Source organism: Agelaius tricolor, unplaced genomic scaffold (assembly GCF_023055355.1).
Source record: "Agelaius tricolor isolate 1412-34295 unplaced genomic scaffold, bAgeTri1.0.p SCAF_3, whole genome shotgun sequence".
NCBI classification, from domain to species: Eukaryota; Metazoa; Chordata; class Aves; order Passeriformes; family Icteridae; genus Agelaius; species Agelaius tricolor.
In genome coordinates, this window is record NW_027269263.1 from 68,931,197 (window position 1) to 68,956,194 (window position 24,998).

Sequence of the window (24,998 nt, forward strand, 5' to 3'; positions counted from 1 at the left end):
TGGATCAGGGACACTCAATGAACACAAGAGATCTTTTTTGAAAGGAGGATTGGGTGTGGAAGAGATAAAGAAAACTGTCCCACCTGGTTTTAGCAGGTGGCCCCATGAACAGAGAGAACTGCCCCAGCTCTGACAGATGGGGATGGAACACACACACCCCCAGCCACATCCTGCATTTGTAACCTCAGACAAGCTCTGTGTATCCTCTGTTCCAGGCATCAGGAGGCTTTGGGGCTTGCTGTGACCCAGGAGAACAGCTCTGGATCAGCAGAGCGGCAAAGCCCTGCAGGAGCTGCTCGAGGGCAGTGATGTTTTGCTCCCTGTTGTGCTGCTGGGGCTGTTCCAAGCATTTGTGATCTCCAGGATGTTCTCCTTGCCAAACCCCCCTGTTTTGCAGCCCACATCTGTGGGTTTTGCCTTCTGCAAACTGCAGGGTCATCATCCCCTGCTTCCCTCCTGCACACAGGGAATTGGGTCACCCCCACAGGAGATGGGGCTGATGGCAACGCCTTGAGAATCTGAGCTAGAGCAGCGGCTGGGCAGAGTTCCAGAATAAAGCAGGGATTCATTCCAAGGATCTCCTCCATGGATGCACCTTGGGCAGCACCAGAGCCCAGCCAGGGCTGCACCCAAGATGAACCAAAATGGCCCCAAAATGCACCAGCGCTCCCGGGGTCTCTCCCTGGGATCAGTTCTGCTCCATTTGCATCTTGCAGTTCATTGTCCCATTCCAGCTTTAGCCCCTGCAGTCCCACCCTGCTTGTTTTTCTCTCTCCAGCCCACGGGGTTTGTGCTCCTGGGCTGAGATTTGGGTCATTTGTTGTGGTATTTGCTGGGTGCCCAGGATGAAGGAGGAAATGATGAATCTGACTCCATGTTCACAGAAAGCTAATTTATTATTTTATGATACTATATTATATTAAAGAATGCTATAATAAACTATACTAAAGAATACAGAAAGTAATGAAAAACTCGTGACTCCTTCCAGAGTACTGACACAGCCTGACTGTGATTGGTCATTAAGTCAAAACAATTCCCATGAAACCAATGAAACAATCACCTGTTGGATAAACAATCTCCAACCACATTCCAAAGCAGCAAAACACAGGAGAAGCAAATCAGATCATATTGTTTTCCTTTTCCTCTGAGGCTTCTCAGGTACCCAGGAGAAGAAATCCTGGGCAAAGGGATTTTTCAGAAAATATGAATGTGACAATTTGTCCTTGGTGCCCAGCTGGAGCAGGAATTGTTTTGTCTCCCTGCTCTGTGCACAGAGCTCATCATCCCATAATATGAAGCTCAACCCACAGACTAAAGCAGCTCAGAATGTGAAAAATATAAAAGCTGAACTCTGAGGCATCAGTAGGACACAGGTGGGTGAGACGTTTCCCCAAATATTCCATCTTATTTTGAATTCCAAACACTGCTTGGCTCCGGTGTGAAATGTTCCCCAAACTCTCCTGGCTCTGGAACAGCAAACACCAAATGACCATTAAAACAACCCCAAAACCCAGAGCTGGAGCTGTAAATCTGCAGTTGTTGTCCTCATAAAACCTCCCCACTATTGACAGAGGGAGCACTTCCCACTCAGGAGCGCTAACGGCAAACGCTGGCCCTGCTCCCTCGCCCTGACGGTGCCTGGGTGCCGCGGGACGAGCTGAGGCAGCCCCCAAGGGGCTGTGGCTGTGCCAAACCCATTTCATGCTGCAGCTCAGCAGAGGAAATTACAAACACCGAAGGGAAAGGCCCAAACAGGCCAATTTTCTCCCCTGATTGCCGCTGCGCCTCAGCTTAGCAGAGTAAATAATGAACACCGATGCAATGAACTTCCCAGGAAATGGCTCCCGATGAGCTTTGCACAGGTCATCCAAAAGCAAATTTAATGATTAGATGCTGGCTGCAGCCACCTCGGGTTTTTGTTTTGTTCCTGGCTTGGTGGTTAGATCCAATCAGCAAAGGAAGGAATGGAAAATAAAGTAAAACATCTCATTCTGAGCATGCTCCCTGCTCAGTGCAAAAGCCAGAGCTTGATCTGCAGGGCACAGGCAGTTCCAGCTTGGGTTAGGATGGAATCCCAATTTCCCAGCCAGGAATGAAAGAGCAAGGCCAGCCCACCAAGGGTTGTGTCCTGGAGAGTAATGTTTGGGTTCCCTGGATCTCAGCTTCCTTTGGAATTTATCATGTTTGGAGCACAGAGTCCTCAGGGCACCACATTCCCTGTTCTGCACTCAGCCTTGGACATCCAGGCCCGGGTTGCTCCTGGGATACAACTGATGTGGAGCTTTAAAGTGCGGTGGGATGAATCCTTGGGGAATGAATTCCTGGGATTACAGCACAGGCAGCTTTGTGGCCAAGGTCTGCGGGGGTGAGCGGGGTTTGTGTGTCCCGGGGATCCCAGAGCCTCAGGATGGGGGTGCAAGTGGCCATTTGTGGGATTGGCTGTGTCTCAGCTCTGCAAAACGACTCCTTTCCATTCCATTTGTGGGATTGGCTGTGTCTCAGCTCTGTAAAATGACTCCTTTCCATCCCACAGAGCACCAAGCAATAGCAGTGACATTGCTGAAGTGTTAATTTCCTCTTGGGACCTCCTCCCTGTCTGAGGGCCTCCCCTCACTGCCATGTACCACATCCAGAACGAGATCTGCAGTTATGGTTCATGCCAATAAAATAAAACTGCTGCAGCCAGAGACAAAGGAGCCTCAGTGGAAAGGCTCCCCAGCAACCCCCTCCAGGCAGAGCTGTCCGTGAATGGCAGGGGATGAGGCTGGGGGGGATCCACACCTTGGTATCCATGGATGGGCTGTCCATCCATCCATCCATGGATCCATCCATCTGTCCATCCATCCATCCATGGATCCATCCATCCATCATCCATCCATGGATCCATCTGTTCATCCATCATCCATCCATCCATCCATCCATCCATCCATCCGTCCATCCATCCATCCATCCATCATCCATCCATCCATCCATCCATCCATCATCCATCCATCATCCATCCATCCATCCATCCATCCATCCATCCATCAATCCATCATCCATCCATCCATCTATCCATGGATCCATGGATCCATCCATCCATCCATCCATCATCCATCATCCATCCATCCATCATCCATCATCCATCCATCCATCCATCCATCATCCATCCATCCATCCATCCATCATCCATCCATCATCCATCCATCCATCATCCATCCATCCCTCCATCCATCCATCCATCCATCATCCATCCATCCATCCATCCATCCATCCATCATCCATCCATCCATCATCCATCCATCCCTCCATCCATCCATCATCCATCCATCCATCCATCCATCCATCCATCCATCCATCATCCATCCATCCATCATCCATCCATCCATCCATCATCCATCATCCATCCATCCATCCATCCATCCATCCATCCATCCATCCATCATCCATCCCTCTCTCTCCTATCCCTGCCCATGCGTGTACATCCAATAAATGAATTTATATCAGGTTTGTATCATAAGAGGATAAAAAAGGGAAGAAACCCTCAGGAGAGGATGTGCTGGAGGCTGACACTCGAACTATGAAAGGAATCAGAGCAATTTGCTTTTCCATCCACCTTTCCTATTGTGTCTGGCACAGGCTTCAGGACTGTGGCATAATTAAAACCCAGTAAAGATTATGAGGCCGTAAAAAGGAAATTGTGAAACCCTCATGAACGTTTACGGCCCCCATGGAAACATTCCGGGTTTGTGGTCTGGAGAAGTATTTCCTTGTCTCTTTAAGCACCAGGGGAGCACTTCCCTGGAATGGTCCCTGGCAGAGCTGCCAGCATTTCATGGGGCTCTACAAAACAGATTCTCCAGGCTTTGTCTGTGAACTGCTGTGTCCTGCAGGGTCACGTAAGGACAGCAGAATGATTTGTGGGGAAGGACTGGAGCAAGGGAACAGAATCACTGAATGGTTTGGGTGGGAAGGGACCTTACAGCCCACCCAGTGCCACCCCTGCCATGGGCAGGGACACCTCCCACTGTCCCAGGCTGCTCCAGCCCCAGTGTCCAGCCTGGCCTTGGGCACTGCCAGGGATGCAGGGGCAGCCCCAGCTGCTCTGGCAATTCCAGCCCAGGCAGGAATTCCTCATTGCCAAGATCCCATCCATGGCTGCCCTCTGGCACTGGGAGCCATTCCCTGGGTGCTGTCCCTGCAGGCCTTGGCCCCAGTCCCTCTGCAGCTCTCCTGGAGCCCCTTCAGGCCTGCAATGTGCTGGAAGCTCTCCCTGGAGCCTTCTCCCCTCCAGGGGAGGCACCGCCAGCTCTCCCTTTCAATAATAATTATTATTCTGAACAGCGAGGGAATTCTTTGGCACAGCATCCTTAGGAACTGCCTCTAACTGGCGTTTTAGGGTCACTAAATAACCCCAAAAAGTCAACTACGGGCTGCTCCCCGCCACAATCAGCGCCGCAGCCGCGCCTCCTCCTGACGCCACCTCAGCGCCGCCATTACACCCTTCAGACCAGAACTACAACTCCCCTCGTGCCCCGCGGCGGAGCGCCCGCCGGGAGCCGCGCTGAGGCAGCGCAGAGCCTGCCGGGAGTTGTAGTCCCCGAGGCGGCAGGCGGGGAGCGAACTACCGGCGGCCGGAGGAAGCGGGGGCGGCGGGGCCGGGGCCGGGGCCGGGAGCGGGGCAGAGTCCCGGGATCGGGATGCGGCCGCGGCCCGGGACGCCGCCTCGTTGCCCGGAGCGACACCATGCACCCGGCCGTGGCGGTGGGGCTGGTGTTCGGCGGCTGCTGCAGCAACGTGGTGTTCCTGGAGCTGCTGGCCAGGTGCGGGGCCGCGGGGAGGATTTGGGGGACATAAACGCTCAGGGGAGCCCATTCCTGTGGGATTCCTGGGGTGAGGCCTCAGAGTGTGTGAGGGTACGGAGCGGTGCCAGGGTAGGTTTGGGAGACTGGGGGGATTTGGGGTGTGGGGGCACTGAGGGGGTTTCACCCCTCAGGCCTTGGTGCCCCTCATGAAGGAGCCCAGAGCTGGATCATCGCCTCCCGTCCCTGCTGGATGGGGTTTGGGGGGTTTGGGGGTGTTTTGGGGTTGTTCCCTGGCTGTGGGCCGTGTCGGTGACCTGTCCGGGCACCGGGATGTCCCCTCTCCGCTGTCCCCATCCCGGACAGCGCTGAAATCCCCGGGACAAGGCAGGAGCTGGCCCCGGGGACAGCAGGGAATGTTGTACACCTGAGAGTGCGAGCTTGGAATGTTTTCCACCTGGGATCGTCACTCGATTTTCCACCTGCAAAGTCACTGAGTCCCCTTGAGTTCCCAGGCTGGAGGCTTTTGATTTTGGGGATCTCACTTTCCTCACCGTGATGAATTTGGGGATCTCACCGTCCTCATCCTGATGTCTTTGAGGATCTCACCTTCCTCACTCACCCTGGTGTTTTTGGGGATCTCACTTTCCTCACCCTGGTGTTTTTGGGGATCTCACCTTCCTCACTCAGATGATTTTGGGGATCTCACCTTCCTCACCCCAGTGTTTTTGAGGATCTCACCTTCCTCCCCTGATGATTTTGGGATCTCACCTTTCTCACTCACCCTGGTGTTTTTGGGGATCTCACCTTCCTCACTCAGATGATTTTGGGGATCACACCTTCCTCATCCTGATGCTTTTGAGGATGTCACCTTCCTGACCCTGATGATTTTGGGGATCTCACCTTCCTCACCCCAATGTTTTTGGGCATCTCACCTTCCTCATCCTGATGTTTTTGGGGATCTTGCCTTCCTCACTCATCCTGGTGTTTTTGGGCATCTCACCTTCCTCCCCTGATGATTTTGGGATCTCACCTTCCTCCCCTGATGATTTTGGGGATCTCACCTTCCTCACTCACCCTGGTGTTTTTGGGCATCTCACCTTCCTCATCCTGGTGTTTTTGGGGATCTCACCTTCCTCCCCTGAAAAGTTTTTGTGGCTCTCATCTTCCTCACTCACCCTGGTGTTTTTGGGGCTCTCACCTTCCTCACCCTGGTTTTTGTGGCTCTCACCTTCCTCACTCATCCTGGTGTTTTTGGGATCTCACTTTCCACCCCTGATGATTTTGAGGATCTCACCTTCCTCCCCCTGGTGTTTTTGGGGATCTCACCTTCCTCCCCCTGATGTTTTTGGGGATCTCACCTTCCCCCCCGAAAAGTTTTTGTGGCTCTCATCTTCCTCACTCATCCTAGTGTTTTTGGGATCTCACCTTCCTCCCCTGATGATTTTGGGGATCACACCTTCCTCATCCTGATGATTTTGGGGATCTCACCTTCCTCACCCCAATGTTTTTGGGGATCTCACCTTCCTCACTCATCCTGGTGTTTTTGGGGATCTCACTTTCCTCATCCTGGTGTTTTTGGGGATCTCACCTTCCTCCCCTGATGATTTTGGGGATCTCACCTTCCTCCCCTGATGATTTTGGGGATCTCACCTTCCTCACTCCCCCTGGTGTTTTTGGGCATCTCACCTTCCTCACCCCAATGTTTTTGGGGATCTCACCTTCCTCACTCCAATGTTTTTGGGGATCTCACCTTCCTTCCCTGATGATTTTGGGATCTCACCTTCCTCACCCCAATGTTTTTGGGATCTCACCTTCCTTCCCTGATGATTTTGGGATCTCACCTTCCTCACTCATCCTAGTGTTTTTGGGATCTCACTTTCCTTCCCTGATGATTTTGGGGATCTCACCTTCCTTCCCTGATGATTTTGGGGATCTCACCTTCCTCACTCACCCTGGTGTTTTTGGGCATCTCACCTTCCTCATCCTGGTGTTTTTGGGGATCTCACCTTCCTCACCCCAATGTTTTTGGGATCTCACCTTCCTTCCCTGATGATTTTGGGATCTCACCTTCCTCACTCACCCTGGTGTTTTTGTGGCTCTCACCTTCCTCACTCATCCTGGTGTTTTTGGGGATCTCACCTTCCTCATCCTGATGATTTTGGGGATCTCACCTTTCTCACCCCAATGTTTTTGGGGATCTCACCTTCCTCACTCACCCTGGTGTTTTTGGGATCTCACCTTCCTCACCCCAATGTTTTTGGGCATCTCACCTTCTTCCCCCTGAAAAGTTTTTGTGGCTCTCACCTTCCTCACTCATCCTGGTGTTTTTGGGGATCTCACTTTCCTCATCCTGGTGTTTTTGGGGATCTCACCTTCCTCCCCTGATGATTTTGGGATCTCGCCTTCCTCACCCTGGTGTTTTTGGGGATCTCACCTTCCTCACTCACCCTGATGATTTTGGGGATCTCACCTTCCTCACTCACCCTGGTGTTTTTGGAGATCTCACCTTCCTCACCCCAATGTTTTTGGGGATCTCCCCTTCCTCACTCCCCCTGGTGTTTTTGTGGCTCTCCCCTTCCTCACTCCCCCCAATGTTTTTGTGGCTCTCCTTGTCCTCGCCGTGCTGGAGGAAGGCTGGCAGGGTTTGCAGAGGGCTGCTCAGGAGGCTGGGAAAGCCTGACTGGGAGCAGAGCGATGCCTGAGCTGCTTTGGAGTGTGAAATCCCAGTGAGCCAGCGTGGGGCTGCACCCCTGAGCCCTCCTCAGTGCACTCCAGCTTCCAGAAGCAGCCCCTCATCCCTCCCAGCCCATCAGAACCCCAGGGTATAGAGAAAAAGGGGACTGCAAAACCCAGCAGTTGGGATATTTGCTCCAAACTGGGATCCAGGGGCACAATCCCTGGGTAAACCCAGCAGCAGTTCCTGGAAGAAGAGGCCTTGTGGGAGGAGTTGTTTTTCCCCTCAGGGATTGCTCCAATCTCTGCCTTTCCTGCCTGGATGACAGAGGAGAAATGAACCCTTTGGAAGCAAGAAAAAAACCCTTTGGATTTAGCTTTTTTTGCCACTCGTTTCTCCTCCAAGCAAACCTTAAAGCAAAACTTAAACCCTGTTCGAAGACTGAGTTATTCAAAGGTGACTGAGGGCCAGAGGAGCAAATTCCAGAAGTCCCAAGTGCAGGCATCAAGGAAAAGCTGCTTTTCACACAAAACCTTCTTTCAAGCAGCACCTCTCATCCACTTCTAAAATTCCTCCACTCCTAACATCTCAATTCCTGTGCCTTTTACTTGCCCTGCTCACCTTTAGTCCCAAAATTGGGATAACAGCAATTATTTCATTGGGTTTTGGAAGGAAAAGTTCCCCCTGCAGATGAATATTGATATTCCAAATATCCCAGCTCTGATATTCCCATAACAAGCAAAATCCTGGAAAAGGCTGGTGAGGAGTAGCAAAGGTGATTGGGAAGAAATTTGCTCAGGATTTATAAGGAAAGCAAAGGAATGAGAATTGTTTAGTCTGGAAATGCCTGAGGGCACACAAAGAACATTTAAATGTGTGGAGAATGGCTGCAGGGCAGAGGAGAGAAATATTTCTGCTGGGCTGTGGAGGCAGAACAAGGAATCTCCCATTTCTTCATTTGAGGGGCTCAAATTGCTGTGCAAGGGACATAATCAGGCCCCAAAAAATCAGATTTTCTCCCTTTCCATGTGGTGAGGTAGGAGAGAGAGAGAGAGAGCAGGGAAATTTCTTGCTGGGAGGATTCTTTCCAGTTGCCTACAGCTGAAGCAGATACTGAGAGTTGGCAGATCAGGATTTATCTCATTTTTAGGTGCATCTGAGTGAGGGTTATAAGCCAGAAAAGGAGCCCAGAATTCTTATCTGTGTCTTATCAGCCAGCACAAAACCCTGAGTGCCAACAGTGCTGATAAAATGGGGTCATGTCTAGGGCTCTGGGAGGAGGCAAAGCCCAGCCTGGGGTTATCCCAGGTTTCCAGCTCCTTGTGATCCTCTCTGGAGCTGAAAGGCTGCAGATAAGGCTGGAGATAAGATTGGCAATCCTGCTCTGCTTCAAGGTCTCTTCTCTTTCTCCCAGGAGCTTTTGGACCTTCCAGCTTCAGGGCTGAAGTTTTGTGGATGGTGAAGTTTTGTGGATAATGAAGTTTTATGGACAATGAAGTTTTATGGATAATTCTTCCTCTGGGAAGAACATGGGGACTGGCAGGTGGGCAGAGGGAAGTGGCTCAGGGTGGTGCCCATCCCTGGAAAAAGCAGGGAAAAGGGGATTTTTCCAGTAAAAGAAATTCCCCTTTTGCTTCCTCAGCCCAGCATTCCCCAGGTGTTGCTGCTGCTGAGAGCTCTGTGGGGCTGACAGAGGAGGATTTGGAGGAGACAGCTTGGAAATTCCCATTTTCCAGAGCATTTCCCAGCTTGAATCCTGCAAAGCTGCATCCAGGGACAGCGTGTTCCACGAGGAGCAGGACTCTCCCAGGAATGCTTGGCCTCAGTTTCTGCCTTGCAGCAGAAAAGGGAAAAGATTCCCTAAAATCCCTGCATCTCCCACTTCTCATTTTCTGCCCTGTCACAGCCTCCTCTGAGCTTCTGCTTCCCAGGAAATCCTTCCCTGCTCCCTGGAGCTGCTCAGGGAGGCTTTGGTTGAATTCCCTGCTGTGGAATTCCTGTTCCCTCAGGATAAACACTTGGTTTGCTCAGAGGTGGATGAGCAACCATGGATGTCACGTGGGATTTCTGCATCCAGGGCTTTCTGGGCTCCTGTGAGGAGTTTTGGTCCATTCTGGAATTCACAACCAAAAGGGTTTTTTTGCATCCTGAAATCCCAGGGGAGGCTTTGTTTGAATTCCCTGGTGTGGAATTCCTGTTCCCTCAGGATAAACCCTTGGTTTGCTCAGAGGTGGTGGTGGTGGCATTCCTGCACTCCTGGGTCCCTCTAGAGGGGACAAAAAGGGACTGAGAGGGTCCCTGTTGAGCTCTGACAGAATGTGGTGCATTTTGGAGCCTGCTGGAGTTGGTGTCATGTGGGATTTCTGCATCCAGGGCTTTTCTGGGCTCCTGCGAGGAGTTTTGGTCCATTCTGGAATTCACAACCAAAAGGGTTTTTTGCATCCTGGAGTTTTGGTCCATTCTGGAATTCACAACCAAAAGGGTTTTTTGGAAATCCTGGAGTTTTGGTCCGTTCTGGAATTCACAACCAAAAGGGTTTTTTTGCATCCTGAATTCCCAGGGGAGCTGCTCAGGGGAGGCTTTGTTTGAATTCCCTGGTGTGGAATTCCTGTTCCCTCAGGATAAACAAACCCTTGGTTTGCTCAGAGGTGGTGGTGGTGGCATTCCTGCACTCCTGGGTCCCTCTAGAGGGGACAAAAAGGGGACTGAGAGGGTCCCTGTTGAGCTCTGACAGAATGTGGTGCATTTTGAAGCCTGCTGGAGTTGGTGTCATGTGGGATTTCTGCATCCAGGGCTTTTCTGGGCTCCTGCGAGGAGTTTTGGTCCATTCTGGAATTCACAACCAAAAGGGTTTTTCTGCATCCTGGAGTTTTGGTCCGTTCTGGAATTCACAACCAAAAGGGTTTTTCTGCATCCTGAAATCCCAGGGGAGCTGAAGCTTTTTCAGAGGGAACAGAGCAAACCTAAACCAGGCACACTCTGCCAGCACAGAGCTGACCTTGGCACTTCTCTCCTGCAGCAGGAATGAGGAATATTGAATTTCCAGCTGCCTTTTCCCCCTGGAAAAGCAGATTACCTCAGATTACCCAACCTCTGACAAACTCAGCAGCTTTTAGGGAGGGACAGAGTCCTCCTAAAGGCACTTCCCATGGGAAAGAGGGAGATCCAGCGGGTTTTGCTTTCCCTTCCTGACCTGACTGACCTGTTCCTCTTGGGAAATGGTGGAGGGAACACCCTGCAGGAGTTTGCACAAGCTCAGGTGAATAAACCCTGAGTAAAGCTCCTCCAGGGTAGGTCTCCTTCTGGGAAAAGGGATTCTGGCTTCTGGGAATAGGGTCAGGATTGTGGGAAAAGGGTCAGGATTCTGGGAAAAGGAATAGGAGTTTGGAAAAAGGGACAGGAGTTTGGAAAAGGGACAGGAGTTTGGAAAAAGGGTTGGGATTCTGGGGAAAGGGACAGGATTCTGGGAAAAGGGTTGGGATTTTGGAAAAAGGGACAGGATTCTGGAAAAGGGGACAGGATTCTGGGAATAGGAATAGGAGTTTGGAAAAAAGGTTGGGATTTTAGAAAAAGGGACAGGATTCTGGGTATAGGGACAGGATTCTGGGAATAGGGACAGGAGTTTGGAAAAAGGGAAAGGAGTTTGGAAAAAGGGCTGGGATTCTGTGTACAGGGACAGGATTCTGGGAATAGGGTCAGGATTCTGGGAATAGGGACAGGACTCTGTGTACAGGGACAGGATTCTGTGTACAGGGACAGGATTCTGGGAAAAGGGACAGGATTCTGGGTACAGGGACAGGATTCTGGGAATAGGGACAGGATTTGGGGAATAGGGACAGGACTCTGGGAATAAGGATAGGATTCTGTGTACAGGGACAGGATTCTGGGAATAGGGTCAGGATTCTGGGAAAAGGGACAGGATTCTGGGCACAGGGACAGGATTCTGGGAATAGGGTCAGGATTCTGGGAAAAGGGACAGGATTCTGGGAATAGGGACAGGATTCTGGGCAGAGGGATAGGAGTTTGGAAAAAGGGACAGGATTCTGGGAATAGGGACAGGATTCTGGGAAAAGGGACAGGATTCTGGGTACAGGGACAGGACTCTGGGCACAGGGACAGGATTCTGGGTACAGGGACAGCACTCCCAGTCTTTGTGGGTGCCAGTGTTAGTTCCCCATGCCTGGCTCTGATTCCTGTCTCTCCCGGCTGCAGGCGGTTCCCCGGCTGTGGGAACATCGTCACCTTCTCCCAGTTCCTGTTCATCGCTGTGGAAGGTTTCATTTTCGAGGCCAACTTCGGCAGGAAGCGCCCGGCCATCCCCATCAGGTACAGTCCCAGGGTTGGCCCCAGCAGGGGTTGCCTGGATCTTTCTCCTATCTCCAAAAAGCTTTTCATGAAATGGATTTTCCACGTGTCCTCTGGAAATGGCGTCCATCCTCTGCAGAGCCGCCTTGGGAAGCTGTCAGGCCGGGTAAAATCCACACTCTTTTATCAGGAATTTTCAATGGGAAGTTGCCATTCCCTGTCACAGGAACAGGGCAGAGTTTTGCACAGAGTTTGTTGTGCTTCAGGAGCTTTTCACCTCTGGGATTTGGTGTGGTGGGAGTGGGAAGAGAAAGTTTTCCTCAAAAATCACCCAAATTCACTTCACATTTCTCCACTGGGGACAGGCTCGGTGACAGAGCCAAGAGCTCTGCCCTGCTCCAGACCTCTCTGTGCATTCCTGAGGGCTCTCTCAGCATCTCAGGGAGGTTCCTGCACATCTCCCAGGTATTTTTCCCCGTTCCAGGAACTATTTCATCATGGTGGCCATGTTCTTCACCGTCAGCGTGGTCAATAACTACGCCCTGAACCTGAACATCGCCATGCCGCTGCACATGATCTTCCGCTCGGTGAGCCCCCTCCTCATCCTCATCCTCCTCATCCTCCTGGGGCCCCCATTCCATCCTTTCTGCTGGAACTGTTCCTGCTCCATGTGTCCTGAGAGAGCACCAAGCCCCCAGGAGATCCTGAATTCCAGCAGCCTCGCTCCAAAGCTTAGCTCCAAAGCTTTCACTTCATGGTGTTGATCATTAAACTCCAGCTTAATGGACAGGCAGGGAAACAGGCTCAGACAGGCTTTGGAATTCCAGAGCTGAGGGAGAAGTGGCAGCTCCTGGCAGATTCTGACAAAACCAATCCTGAACTCTGGCTGGCCAAAGGGATCCAGCTTTCCCTGCCACCGAGTGGTTCATGTTCTGGTCTTGAACATCATGGTCAGAGAGCATGGATTTGGGATTTGGGATTTGGGATTAATTCCACCTGCACAGGTCTTTGCTTTGGGGAAAAAAAAAAACCATTAAACTGCATCTTAACTTAAGTGTGGATGAGTGCCAGGCTAAAAGATCTTTTAAACCCCAGGGAAATGGAGCCCCAGCTGTTGGGAGTAACAAAATCTCCTGGTGGGAGGTGTGACCGTGTCCACAGGGGTCTGAGGAGGAGGGAAGAGATGAGGATCTGACTCCAGGTTTCAGAAGGCTGAGTTATTATTTTATGAAATATATTATATTAAAACTATACTAAAAGAAGAGAAGAAAGGATTTCATCACAAGGCTGGCTAAGAATAGAAAAGGAAAGAGTCAATACAAAAGTTTGGACAGAGAGTCTGAGCCAGCTGGGCTGTGATTGGCCATTAATTAGAAACAACCACATGAGCCCAATCCCAGACCCACCTGTTGCATTCCACAGCAGCAGATAACCATTGGTTACATTTTGTTCCTGAGGCCTCTCAGCTTCTCAGGAGGAACAATCCTCAGGAAAGGATTTTTCACCAAATATCATGGCTGCAGGGAGGTCTTTTCCCACAGCACGTCCTAGGGGTGGAATATCTGGGATCAGGAGAGGCTCAAAGGGATAAAACCAGCCCACACTGAAGGAGACCAGTCCCACATGGCCTGTGAGGGGTGGTTCTGCTCCTGCAGGCAATCCCTGGAGCCGGGCTCCTGGTCCCAGTTAAACCAGTGGGATTTGCTGCAGGATGGATGGGGTTTCCAGAGGCATTTGGCTTCTGGTCACACACTGAAAAGAAAAGAAAGAGGAGGTCCCCTGGCCAGGAGATCCAGTCCTTGTTCCCAAGGCACCCAGCTCACCTCCTCCTGGGTGAAGGGACTCACACTCATGGAATCATCGAGGCAGGAAAAGAACTTTGAACTCATGGAGTCCAACCATTCCCAGCACTGCCAGGCCACCACTGCCCCCTGTCCCCAAGTGCCACATCCACAGGGCTTGCAAATCCCTCCAGGGCTGGAGTTTTCCCAATATCCAACCTCAAGGGTGCTGTTCCTTCTCCCTGTCAGTTTTCCTGCTCCAAACCTGGAGTTTCTCTTGGTGTTCTTGCAGTGTCCCTTTGGGATGAGCATCCCAAGCTGGGGCATTCTGGCCTGCTGACCTCCTGTTTTGTTTTCTCTTCTTGTTTATTCTCCCAGGGTTCTCTCATAGCAAGCATGGCTCTGGGGATCATCATCCTGAAGAAAAGGTAAATCCCAAACCTCATCTCTTTAGGGAATGCTCCGGATTAAACCCTGCTGGGTGTTTTGTGCCATCACTTCTCCTGTTAAATATTCTGATTTTAATGGTGGGAAACTGGGACAGAGAGCATGGCACAGAGGCTGGAATAGCTCCTTGTGCATTCCCACCTCTCCCTCCTTTCTTGGCTGGAATTTTGGGCTGGGGAGAGATTTTCCACAGCTGTGTTCACTGCTGGCTTTTCTGGATGCTGTGCTTGGGGGGAGCTCAGTGCCTCCCTTCTGCTGGGGATTGTGCCTCCAGCAGTGCTGATAACACATTAATAGCATGCTGATAACACATTAATAACACGCTGATAACATGTTGATAACACATTAATAGCATGCAGATAACACGCTGATAACATGATGACACATTAATAACATGCTGATAACACATTAATAACATGTTGATAACACATTAACAACATGCTGATAACATGTTGATAACACATTAATAACATGCTGATAACATGTTGATAACACATTAATAGCATGCAGATAACACGCTGATAACATGTTGATGACACATTAATAACATGCTGATAACACATTAATAACATGTTGATAACACATTAACAACATGCTGATAACATGTTGATAACACATTAATAACATGCTGATAACACATTAACAACATGCTGATAACATGTTGATAACACATTAACAACATGCTGATAACATGTTGATAACACATTAATAACATGCTGATAACATGCTGATAACACATTAATAACACGCTGATAGCATGTTGATAACACATTAATAACACACTGATAACATGTTGATAACACATTAACAACATGCTGATAGCATGTTGATAACACATTAATAACACGCTGATAACACGTTGATAACACATTAATAACATGCTCATAACATGCTGATAGCATGTTGATAACACATTAATAACACGCTGATAACATGTTGATAACACATTAACAACATGCTGATAGCATGTTGATAACACATTAATAACATGCTGATAACATGTTGATAACACATTAATAGCATGCTGATAACATGCTGATAACATGTTGATAACACACTAATAACATGCTGATAACACATTAATAACACACTGATAACATGTTGATAACACATTAATAACACGCTGATAACATGTTGATAACACATTAATAACATGCTGATAACATGTTGATAATACATTAATAACACACTGATAACATGTTGATAACACATTAATAACATGCTGATAACACGTTGATAACACATTAATAACATGCTGATAACACGCTGATAACACATTAATAACATGTTGATTACACATTAACAACATGCTGATAGCATGTTGATAACACATTAATAACATGCTGATAACACATTAATAACATTGATAACTCTGAGCTGTGCCTGCACAGAGCCAAGGCTGGAGCTGTGGCATAAACTGGGAGAAGTGTTGGGATAAAGTGGGATAAATGTGGGGAGAAAAGCTTCCTGAGGTGCTGAGCTGGAGTCAGCTGGGCCTGCCCGGGTTAGGAGGTGGGAATGTGGGGAATGGGAGTGGGAATGTGGGGAATGGGAATGGTGGAATGGAGGTGGGAATGTGGGGAATGGGAATGGTGGGATGGAGGTGGGAATGTGGGGAATGGGAATGGTGGGATGGAGGTGGGAACGTGGGGAATGGGAATGGTGGGATGGAGGTGGGAATGTGGGGAATGGGAGTGGTGGAATGGAGGTGGGAATGTGGGGAATGGGAGTGGTGGAATGGAGGTGGGAATGTGGGGAATGGGAGTGGTGGGATGGAGGTGGGAACGTGGGGAATGGGAGTGGTGGAATGGAGGTGGGAATGTGGGGAATGGGAGTGGTGGGATGGAGGTGGGAACGTGGGGAATGGGAGTGGTGGAATGGAGGTGGGAATGTGGGGAATGGGAGTGGTGGAATGGAGGTGGGAATGTGGGGAATGGGAGTGGTGGGATGGAGGTGGGAATGTGGGGAATGGGAGTGGTGGAATGGAGGTGGGAATGTGGGGAATGGGAATGGTGGAATGGAGGTGGGAACGTGCCCTCATGCCAGGTTTGGAGCAGAACCCAGGCAGGCAGGGATGGATGTGAGCCAGGTGGGTGGGGCTGGTGACGTGTCCCTTGTCCCCGTGCAGGTACAGCGTGTCCAAGTACAGCTCCATAGCCCTGGTGTCCCTGGGCATCTTCACCTGCACCTTCATGTCTGCAAAGCAAGTGGTAAGGATGGGAGGGGACAAGGAACCTCAGCAATTCCCCTTGCCTGATTTTTCATGGAGGTGTCTCCTACCTCTGCATCTGCTCCCCAAAAGCTTTTCCTCCTGGTTCTATTTTCCTGTGGGATTTCATTTTATTACAGGTGTAATAAAATGAAATCTTCACCTGCTCACGCTGCTTTTTGGGAATAAATTTTTTTTTTTTTTGGCCTCAGAGGTAACAGAAAGAAGCTGCTTTTCCTTGCCTGGTGTGGCAGGCAGGAGCAGGTGAATCCTAAACAAAAATCCATCAGAAATCTTCCCTCCTTCCATCCCACAAAAGATTGTTGCCTTTCAGGCTGGGTTTTTCCTGTTGTCACCCAGCCTGACCTTTAAATAAAGTGCCTGTGCTTGGAGAGCAGGAGGGAGGGAAGCAAATCCACGTGGAGCACACTCAGAGCTTTCTCTGGGTCAGCACCCACGGCCTGACCCCGTCAGCTGATGACAAAAAAATGGCACAAAGTGAAAATTGGCTGCACTTAATCCAGCTCAGAGAGGCTGGAAACCAAAGGGAGCTGTCACAGCTCCAAATTCCCCATCATTTCAGAGCTTTTCACCCTCAGGGTGGCTGGGGGAGGGCTGGGCTCTGCAGCCTTGGCCCTGAGTTAATCCACATCAGCTCCCAGCAGGGCTGGAGCCTGGGGCAGAGCTGACACTGGTGGCAAAGGTGAATAAATCTGATTTTCCCTGGAGCACGGGGAGGGAGCTGAGGCAACTCCAGCTGGAGCTGTGCCCTCAGCCTCATCTCCTCAATTGCTTAACCACAGGCCTGGCTTAGGCCTGGTTTTAGGCCTGGTTTTAGGTCTGGTTTTAGCTCCTGATGGGCTTGGCCAGGGCTCTTATTCCTTCCTAGAGAGTCATCTCTGGGAATAGGGACACAGGAACCTGGGAATGGGGACACAGGAACCTGGGAATGGGATGGGGACACGGGAACCTGGGAATGGGGACACAGGAACCTGGGAATGGGATGGGGACACAGGAATGTGGGAATGGGGACACAGGAGTGTGGGAATGGGGACACAGGAACCTGGGAATGGGATGGGAACACAGGAACGTGGGAATGGGGACACAGGAACCTGGGAATGGGGACACAGGAATGTAGGAATGGGGACACAGGAATGTAGGAATGGGGACACAGGAACCTGGGAATGGGGACACAGGAACCTGGGAATGGGATGGGGACACAGGAATGTGGGAATGGGGACACAGGAACCTGGGAATGGGGACACAGGAATGTGGGGATGGGATGGGGACACAGGAACCTGGGAATGGGATGGGGACACAGGAACATGGGGATGGGGACACAGGAACATGGGAATGGGGACGCAGGAATGTGGGAATGGGGACACAGGAACCTGGGAATGGGGACACAGGAATGTGGGGATGGGATGGGGACACAGGAATGTGGGAATGGAGACACAGGAACATGGGAATGGGATGGGGACACAGGAACCTGGGAATGGGATGGGGACACAGGAACATGGGGATGGGGACACAGGAACATGGGAATGGGGACGCAGGAATGTGGGAATGGGGACACAGGAACCTGGGAATGGGGACACAGGAAACTGGGAATGGGATGGGGACACAGGAACCCGGGAATGGGGACACAGGAACGTGGGAATGGGGACACAGGAACCTGGGGATGGGATGGGGACACAGGAACGTGGAAATGGGGACACAGGAACCTGGAAATAGGGACACAGGAACGTGGGAATGGGATGGAGATACCTCCCCACACAGGGATCTGGGAATGGGCTGACTTTGAGGGCTTGAAAAGCAACACTGATTATTTTTGTAATTAAAAAAGTTTAAAAAGTTAAAAAAGTTAAAAGTTAAAGTTAAAAAAGTTCAGTCTCATCAAACCAGGCCGTTCCTTTCAGGAAAAATCCTGATTTGATCAGACTCTGCCACTTTTTTTGCTGGAATCTGCATTCCCTGGGGCTGCTGCAGGGACCTGGTGGCTCCTGGTGACTCTTGTGTCTCCCTTCAGGCATCTGACTCCAGCTCAAGTCAAGAGGATGGACCCCAGGCTTTCCTCTGGTGGTTGCTGGGTACGTGAGGGCCACATTTCTGGGATACTGCCAGGATTCTTGGAATTCTCTTGGCAAAGGCAGCCCTGCCTGGAGCAGAGAGGGAGAGGGGCTGGGGCTGCTCCAGGTGTTCCTCTGCACAGGATTTCACAGATGAGGCTTTATCTGCGATTCCCTACCTCCACCCTGGGTCTCTTGGTGGCTCTTTGGGAAATCTGGCATTGATTGTTATCAGTAGGGCACAAACTGCATCCCTGGTATTTTTAAGGGATCTCTTGGAGACCTGTAATCAAACCCCAAAACCGTTATCAGTTTTCTTATCAAGCCTGGGCAGTTTGTTTGGGTTTTTTCCCCCTTGAAAGCCAAATTTGGTGAGTTGAAGCTGCAGAGCTGTGCTTCCCTTGCAGGTATTGCTGCCCTCACCTTTGCCCTGCTGATGTCTGCCAGGATGGGGATTTTCCAGGAGACACTGTACAAGAAATTTGGGAAGCACTCCAAGGAAGCCCTGTTCTACAACGTGAGTGCCTGGGGCTCCCCCTGCTCCGAGCTCCCTTCTGTGACCGTGTCCACAGGGGTCCCAGGAGGAGGGAAGAGATGAGGATCTGGCTCCATGGTTCAGAAGGCTGAGTTATTTTATGGTATATATTACATTAAAACCACACTAAAAGAACAGAAGAAAGGATTCCATCAGAAGGCTGGCTAAGAATAGAAAAACAAAGAATGATAACAAAGGTTTGTGTCTGGGACAGAGTCTGAGCCAGCTGGGCTGTGATTGGCCATAAATTAGAAACAACCCCATGAGCCCAATCACAGATGCACCTGTTGCATTCCACAGCAGCAGATAACCATTGGTTACATTTTGTTCCTGAGGCCTCTCAGCTTCTCAGGAGGAACAATCCTCAGGAAAGGATTTTTCAGCAAATGTCATGGCTGCAGGGAGGTCTTTTCCCACTGCACGTCCTAGGGGTGGAATATCTGGGATCAGGAGAGGCTCAAAGGGATAAAACCAGCCCACACTGAAGGAGACCAGTCCCACATGGCCTGTGAGGGGTGGTTCTGCTCCTGCAGGCAATCCCTGGAGCTGGGCTCCTGGTCCCAGTTAAACCAGTGGGATTTGCTGCAGGATGGATGGGGTTTCCAGAGGCATTTGGCTTCTGGTCACACACTGGAAAGAAACCAAGAGGAGGTCCCCTGGCCAGGAGATCCAGTCCTTGTTTTTTCATACAAGATGTCTGTGACACCCTTCCCACTCCTGCACTGGGCACAAAAAGGACCCCACACTGGCAGGAGGGAGCAGTGAGGAGCCTGCTGTGATCCAGCTGCTTTCCAGCAGGGAATTGGGCTGGATTCCCCTCCCCTGATCCCACCCTGGATCTGTTTCTCCCCCCAGCACGCGTTGCCGCTCCCTGGATTCCTGCTCCTGGCTCCCAACATTTACCAGCACGCCGTGCTCTTCAGCCAGTCTGGTGAGTGAGTGCTGGGCTCAGGGATCCCTGCTCCTGGGCCTTCCCATCCTCTGGAAAATCCTCTGGGAAGTTCATTCCTGCACTTGTGCATGCTGGCATCTTGGGGTGTTCCAGGCCTTTTGGATTTTGAGGAATTTCAGGAAGGAACTCCTGCCTGGGCTGGAATTGCCAGAGCAGCTGGGGCTGCCCCTGCATCCCTGCAATGCCCAAGGCCAGGCTGGACACTGGGGCTGGAGCAGCCTGGGACACTGGGAGGTGGCCCTGCCATGGCAGGGGTGGAATTTTAACCATTCCATAATTCCAAGTTTTTTACGAATTCCCACACACCAGCCACATCCAAGAGGGATCCCTGGGAAAAGGAGCGTGGGAGCTCAGAAATGGGAGAACCAGGGCCTGATCCTCAATAAGGGATGTAAACATGGACCCGCTGGGATTTTTTTTTTTTTTTGCTGGTGCTCCCCAGGATTTGCTGTGGGAACAGAGAGGATTCCTCCAGCACCAGACCAAGACAGAGCTTTCCTCCTAATATTTTTCCTCATTTTCCCTTCTTCCCTCTGGAATTGCAGGCTGTGTAAGGCTGCAGGGAATCCTGGGTCATGCTTAGGCCTGGCAAGGAGAGAGGCTCCTCCAGCAGTGACCTCATCCTATTCTTTTTCCCTTTTTCCCATTTTTGTTCCCTTTTTCCCTGCAGAGCTGTTCCAGGTGCCGGTGATCGGCCTGACCCTGCCCATCATGTGGTTCTACCTCCTGATGAACGTCATCACCCAGTATCCTTTATCCCTGATCCCACCTTTTATGGGGCGGCACAGCAGGGCTGGGGCCGCCTTCCTCAATCCTTGGGAGTCTTCCCTGCCCTCGGGAGCTGCTGGTGCTGGAACTCCAAAAACGCAGGGAAAGGGAGCTTCTGGTTTTTAGGCTGGACTCAGTGATCTCCAAGGTCTTTTCCAGCCTGGTTTGTTCTGGGATTTTGGGACTCCTGCTCCATGGAAATGGAGGAGTTTGGAGCTTCCCTTGTCCAACTGAGCCCTGGCTGCTCTACTGGGGACATCTGAGATTTAGGGTTTCCCTGAGTTTGATGTGTCCCATTCCAACCCAGCTGATCCCAGGAGGGAATTTCCCCATCCACAGCGGGCTGCCCATCTCCCTGCTCATTCCCATTCCCAAAGGAAATCCCCAATCTCCATGCCTGCTATCCCTTACCTCCTGCTCCCAGGAGGAGATAAATCCTTGGGAGTCTTCCCTGCCCTCGGGAGCTGCTGGTGGTGGAACTCCAAAAATGCAGGGAAAGGGAATTTTTGTTTTTTAGGCTGGACTCAGTGATCTCAAAGGTCTTTTCCAGCCTGGTTTGTTCTGGGATTCTGGGACTCCTGCTCCATGGAAATGGAGGAGTTTGGAGCTTCTGTGCTCTAGTGGGGACATCTGAGATTTGGGGTTTCCCTGAGTTTGATGTGTCCTGTTCCAACCCAGCTGATCCCAGGAGGGAATTTCCCCCATCCACAGCAGGCTGCCCATTGCCAAAGGGAATCCCAGTTTCCGTGCCTGCCGTCCCTTAGCTCCTGCCCCCAGGTACGTCTGCATCCGCGGCGTTTTCATCCTGACCACGGAGTGCACATCCCTGACGGTCACGCTGGTGGTGACGCTGCGCAAGTTCGTCAGCCTCATCTTCTCCATCCTGTACTTCCAGAACCCCTTCACGGGCTGGCACTGGCTGGGCACTGCCTTTGTCTTTGTGGGCACCCTGATGTACACGGAGCTGTGGAACAGCCTGGGGCCCCTCCTGGCGCGCTGCCGCAGCCGGGGCAGGCCCAAGGAGCAGTGAATCCAGGGAATTCCCGCAGGGAGCTTTTGGGTGTTTTCCAGAACAGCAGAGCAGCAGGGAGCCCCCCCCAATCCAGGGGGTGTTTTTGTACCAGGGGAGGTGTTGGCTGTGCCAAGCTCCTGGGAGAATGGGGAGCTTCCACTGGGAACCTGGGGAAAGGATCATGGAGAAACAATCTGGGCATTTCTGTGAGTTGGCATTTTTTAGGCAACCCCTTTTGCTTCTTTTTTGTTTTTATTTTTTCCTTTCCCATTGGAATAACCCTTTTTAAGGAGAAGCTGATCCAGAGCTTTGTTGGGAACCTGGGAGCCCAACTTCCATGGCTGTTGCCTTGGATCAGCTGGACCCTGAGCCAGTTTGGTGCCGTCCTTTAATCGCCCCGGTGTCTGGAGCTGGTGGCTGAGCCCCATTGCAGTGGGAATCCCTGATCCCTGTGCTGGGAGGATGTGGGATACAGCCCCGGCTGGAGCTCCCAGTCTGCCCAGTGCATCCTGGGCTTCCTCTCCCAGTTCTCCTCCCATCCCTTGGGATCAGCTTCCTAATGGCTTTTGTGCCAGCCTGGCACAGAGGCTCCCTGTCCCTCAGTGCCACCCCTGGCTGCTTTTCCTGGAGCTTCCCTGCAGTTTTCCTGGAGCAGCACCTTGTTCCCGTGGTGATGCTGCTGTCCCTGCTCAGCTGGGACAGTGGAGGGGTGAAGGGGCTTGAACAGCAAAGGAAAAATGATGGAAAAAAAAAATCCCAAAGTGATGGAAAGGCAGCACCTCCCTGCCAGGCATTCCCTGAGCCAAGGCCACCTTTCCAAAACTTCCTCCCTCTGTTTTTATCAGCTGTCTGGGATAATCCCCTTCCCAGCTTTCCATGGCCTCATCCTTGCTGGGAGCAGAGTGGGAAAAGGGAAAGGCTCCATGCCGTGCTGGGAGCACTGGTTTAGCCCCAGCCCCAAATCCCAGTGTGGGAAAAAGGAATTCCATCCCACCCAGAGCCAGCATGGTGCTGCCGGGACCTGCAGCTCCATCCCAACCTCCTGAAGGATTTTTTTTTTCCGTTTCCATTTTTCCTGAGCCTGAAAAAGCTGAATTTCAAGTGCCATGGGATTTTTGCAGGGATTTGTGGATGGGGAGGCTGACCTGGAGTAGGACAGGTGTTGTTCCAGCTGTTTGTGGTGGCTCCAGGAGGGACCCAGAGAGAGGCAGAACCTTTATCCCTGATTTTCCCCTTCACACGGAGCTTCAGCTGGGACTGGGGAGGTGGGGAAGCCGACAGAAATTTGGGATGGAGGATTCTGGGAGCAGGGAGTAACTGGTGAGGTTCTTCAGAGATCAAACACGGCGGGGAAACACCGGATCTGTAACTCCAGGTCCGGGGGTGTTTGATCCAGGGATTGTGGGATCCTGCGGTTGTTTTATCCAGGGATTGTTTTATCCAGAGATTGTTTGATCCAGGGATTGTTGGATCCAGGGATTGTGGGATCCAGGGATTGTTGAATGATCCAGGGATTGTGGGATCCAGGGATTGTAGGATACAGGGATTGCTTTATCCAGGGATTGTAGGATACAGGGGTTGTGGGATCCAGGGATTGCGGGATCCAGGGATTGCAGGATCCAGGGGTTGCTTTATCCAGGGATTGTAGGATACAGGGATTGTGGCATCCAGGGGTTGTTTTATCCAGGGATTGAGGATCCAGGGGCTGAGCAGAGCTGACACGGAGCTGCTCCCAGGTGTCACATCCTGTGCATCCTCTGGGTCCCTCTGCCTCTCCAGGACCTTGCACGTTGTCCCCAGTTCCCGTGGGACACGGGAACATCTGGGGGATTTGGGCACTCCTGTTTTTTGGTTTTTTACCATGTGCTTTTCACTCCCAACACATCAACCTTGGGTTGTTAGTTGCTGTCAGGGGCATTTTTTAACTTCCAGCGTGACGAGTGCGTTTGGGGTATTTATGGAGCCACAGGAGTGGCAGCAATTCCCTCCTGCTGCAGGACAGAGCAGGAAAGGTCCCGGCAGAGGGGCCTTGGTAGCCAAAATGAATTAACCCAGGCTCCCCCTCCAGGCTGGGGCTGCTGATTAGTGTGGGTTTAATGTTTGTGTAGAGACCAGAGCACCTATTTTTTAGCAGAGGCTGGAGAAGGGAAGGAGCCCGGCCGCTTTTGGGGTGGCTGGTTGGGTTTGGGGTGGGGTTTGGGTTGGTTTTTTTAAAGTGAAATAAATCTGTATCCTCTTCAGCGGCTGCTGGGTGTGTGTCTCATTTCCTGCTTTGCTGGTGGCTGGAAAATCCATGGAACCATGGAATCATTTGGGTTGGAAAAGCCCTCTGAGATCACCCAGCAGTGCAAGGGCCACCACTGATGAATGTCCCCAAGTGCCACCTCCACCCCCAGGGATGGGGACTCCACTGCCCTGTCCCAACCCTTCCCATGAAGAAATTTTCCATGAATATCCAAACTAAGTAACAACTCACCATTTTTCTCTAATATAAGAGAAAATAGCAAAGACTCAGCCTGGCTGGGTGAAGTTCTGGAGAAGATCCCACCATCAGATCCAAGCTTCCCTAAATTCTGCACCGATGGGAGCCGGGAGCAGCTGGGAAAGGGGAAATTTGGGATTTGAGGTCTCCCAGCAAGACTCCAATCCTCACTAATGGCCAGATTTGGGGTGCCAGGCAAGATTCAAATTTTCATCAGAATCTGAGGTTCTCCAAAAAGACTCGAAATCTCAAACCATGAGGAACTGAGGTTCTCCAAAAAGACTCAAGTCCTTAAACCGTTAAAATTTGAGGTTCTCCAAAGAGGCACAAATCCTCAAAGCATCAGAATTTGAGGTTCTCCCAAAAAACTCCAATCCTGAAATCAGAATTTGAGGTTCTCCAAAAAGACTCAAGTCCTTAAACCATCAAAATCTGAGATTCTCCAAAAAGACTCAAACCCTCAAAACATCAGACTGTCAGGTTCTCCCAAAAACTCAAAAATCAGAATTTCAGGTTCTCCAAAAAGACCCAAATCCTCAAATTGGAATTTGAGGTTCTCCAGAAAACTTTAAATCCTCAAAACATCAGAATCTGAGGTTCTCCCAAAAAAAATCAAATCCTTAAATCAGAATTTGAGGTTCTCAAAAAAGATTCAAATCCTCAAACCATTAGAATATGAAATTCTCCAAAAAGACTCGAATCCTCAAACCAGAATTTGAGATTCTCCAAAAAAACTCAAGACATCAGACTGTCAGGTTCTCCCAAAAACTCAAATACTTAAATAAGAATTTGAGGTTATCCAAAAAACTTTAAATGCTCAAACCACCGGAATCTGAGGTTCTCCAAAAAGACTCAAATCTTCATCAGAATTTGAGGTTTTCTGAAGAGATTCAAATCAGGGACGGAGGTTCTTCATGAAGACTCAAAATCCCAAATCAGAACTTGATGTTCTCCAAAGACTCAAATCCTCAAACCATCGG

General features: G+C 50.8%; 1 protein-coding gene and 1 long non-coding RNA gene across 2 annotated transcripts; both read left to right on the forward strand.

Moving 5' to 3' along the window:
- The first annotated feature begins 4,586 nt into the window (after positions 1-4,586).
- SLC35B4 (solute carrier family 35 member B4) lies at positions 4,587-23,776 on the forward strand. Its single transcript, XM_071424198.1, has 10 exons — positions 4,587-4,802; positions 11,671-11,784; positions 12,248-12,350; positions 13,923-13,972; positions 16,120-16,201; positions 18,230-18,290; positions 18,677-18,786; positions 19,660-19,735; positions 20,427-20,502; positions 21,302-23,776. The coding sequence occupies exons 1-10, from the start codon at positions 4,726-4,728 to the stop codon at positions 21,552-21,554; spliced, it is 1,002 nt and encodes a 333-aa protein (XP_071280299.1). The 5' UTR covers positions 4,587-4,725; the 3' UTR covers positions 21,555-23,776.
- Positions 6,695-11,565, forward strand: LOC139588598 (uncharacterized). The gene is made up of 2 exons (XR_011678747.1): positions 6,695-10,802; positions 10,862-11,565. It is a non-coding gene; the product is annotated as an uncharacterized lncRNA (long non-coding RNA).
- Positions 23,777-24,998: the final 1,222 nt, after the last annotated feature.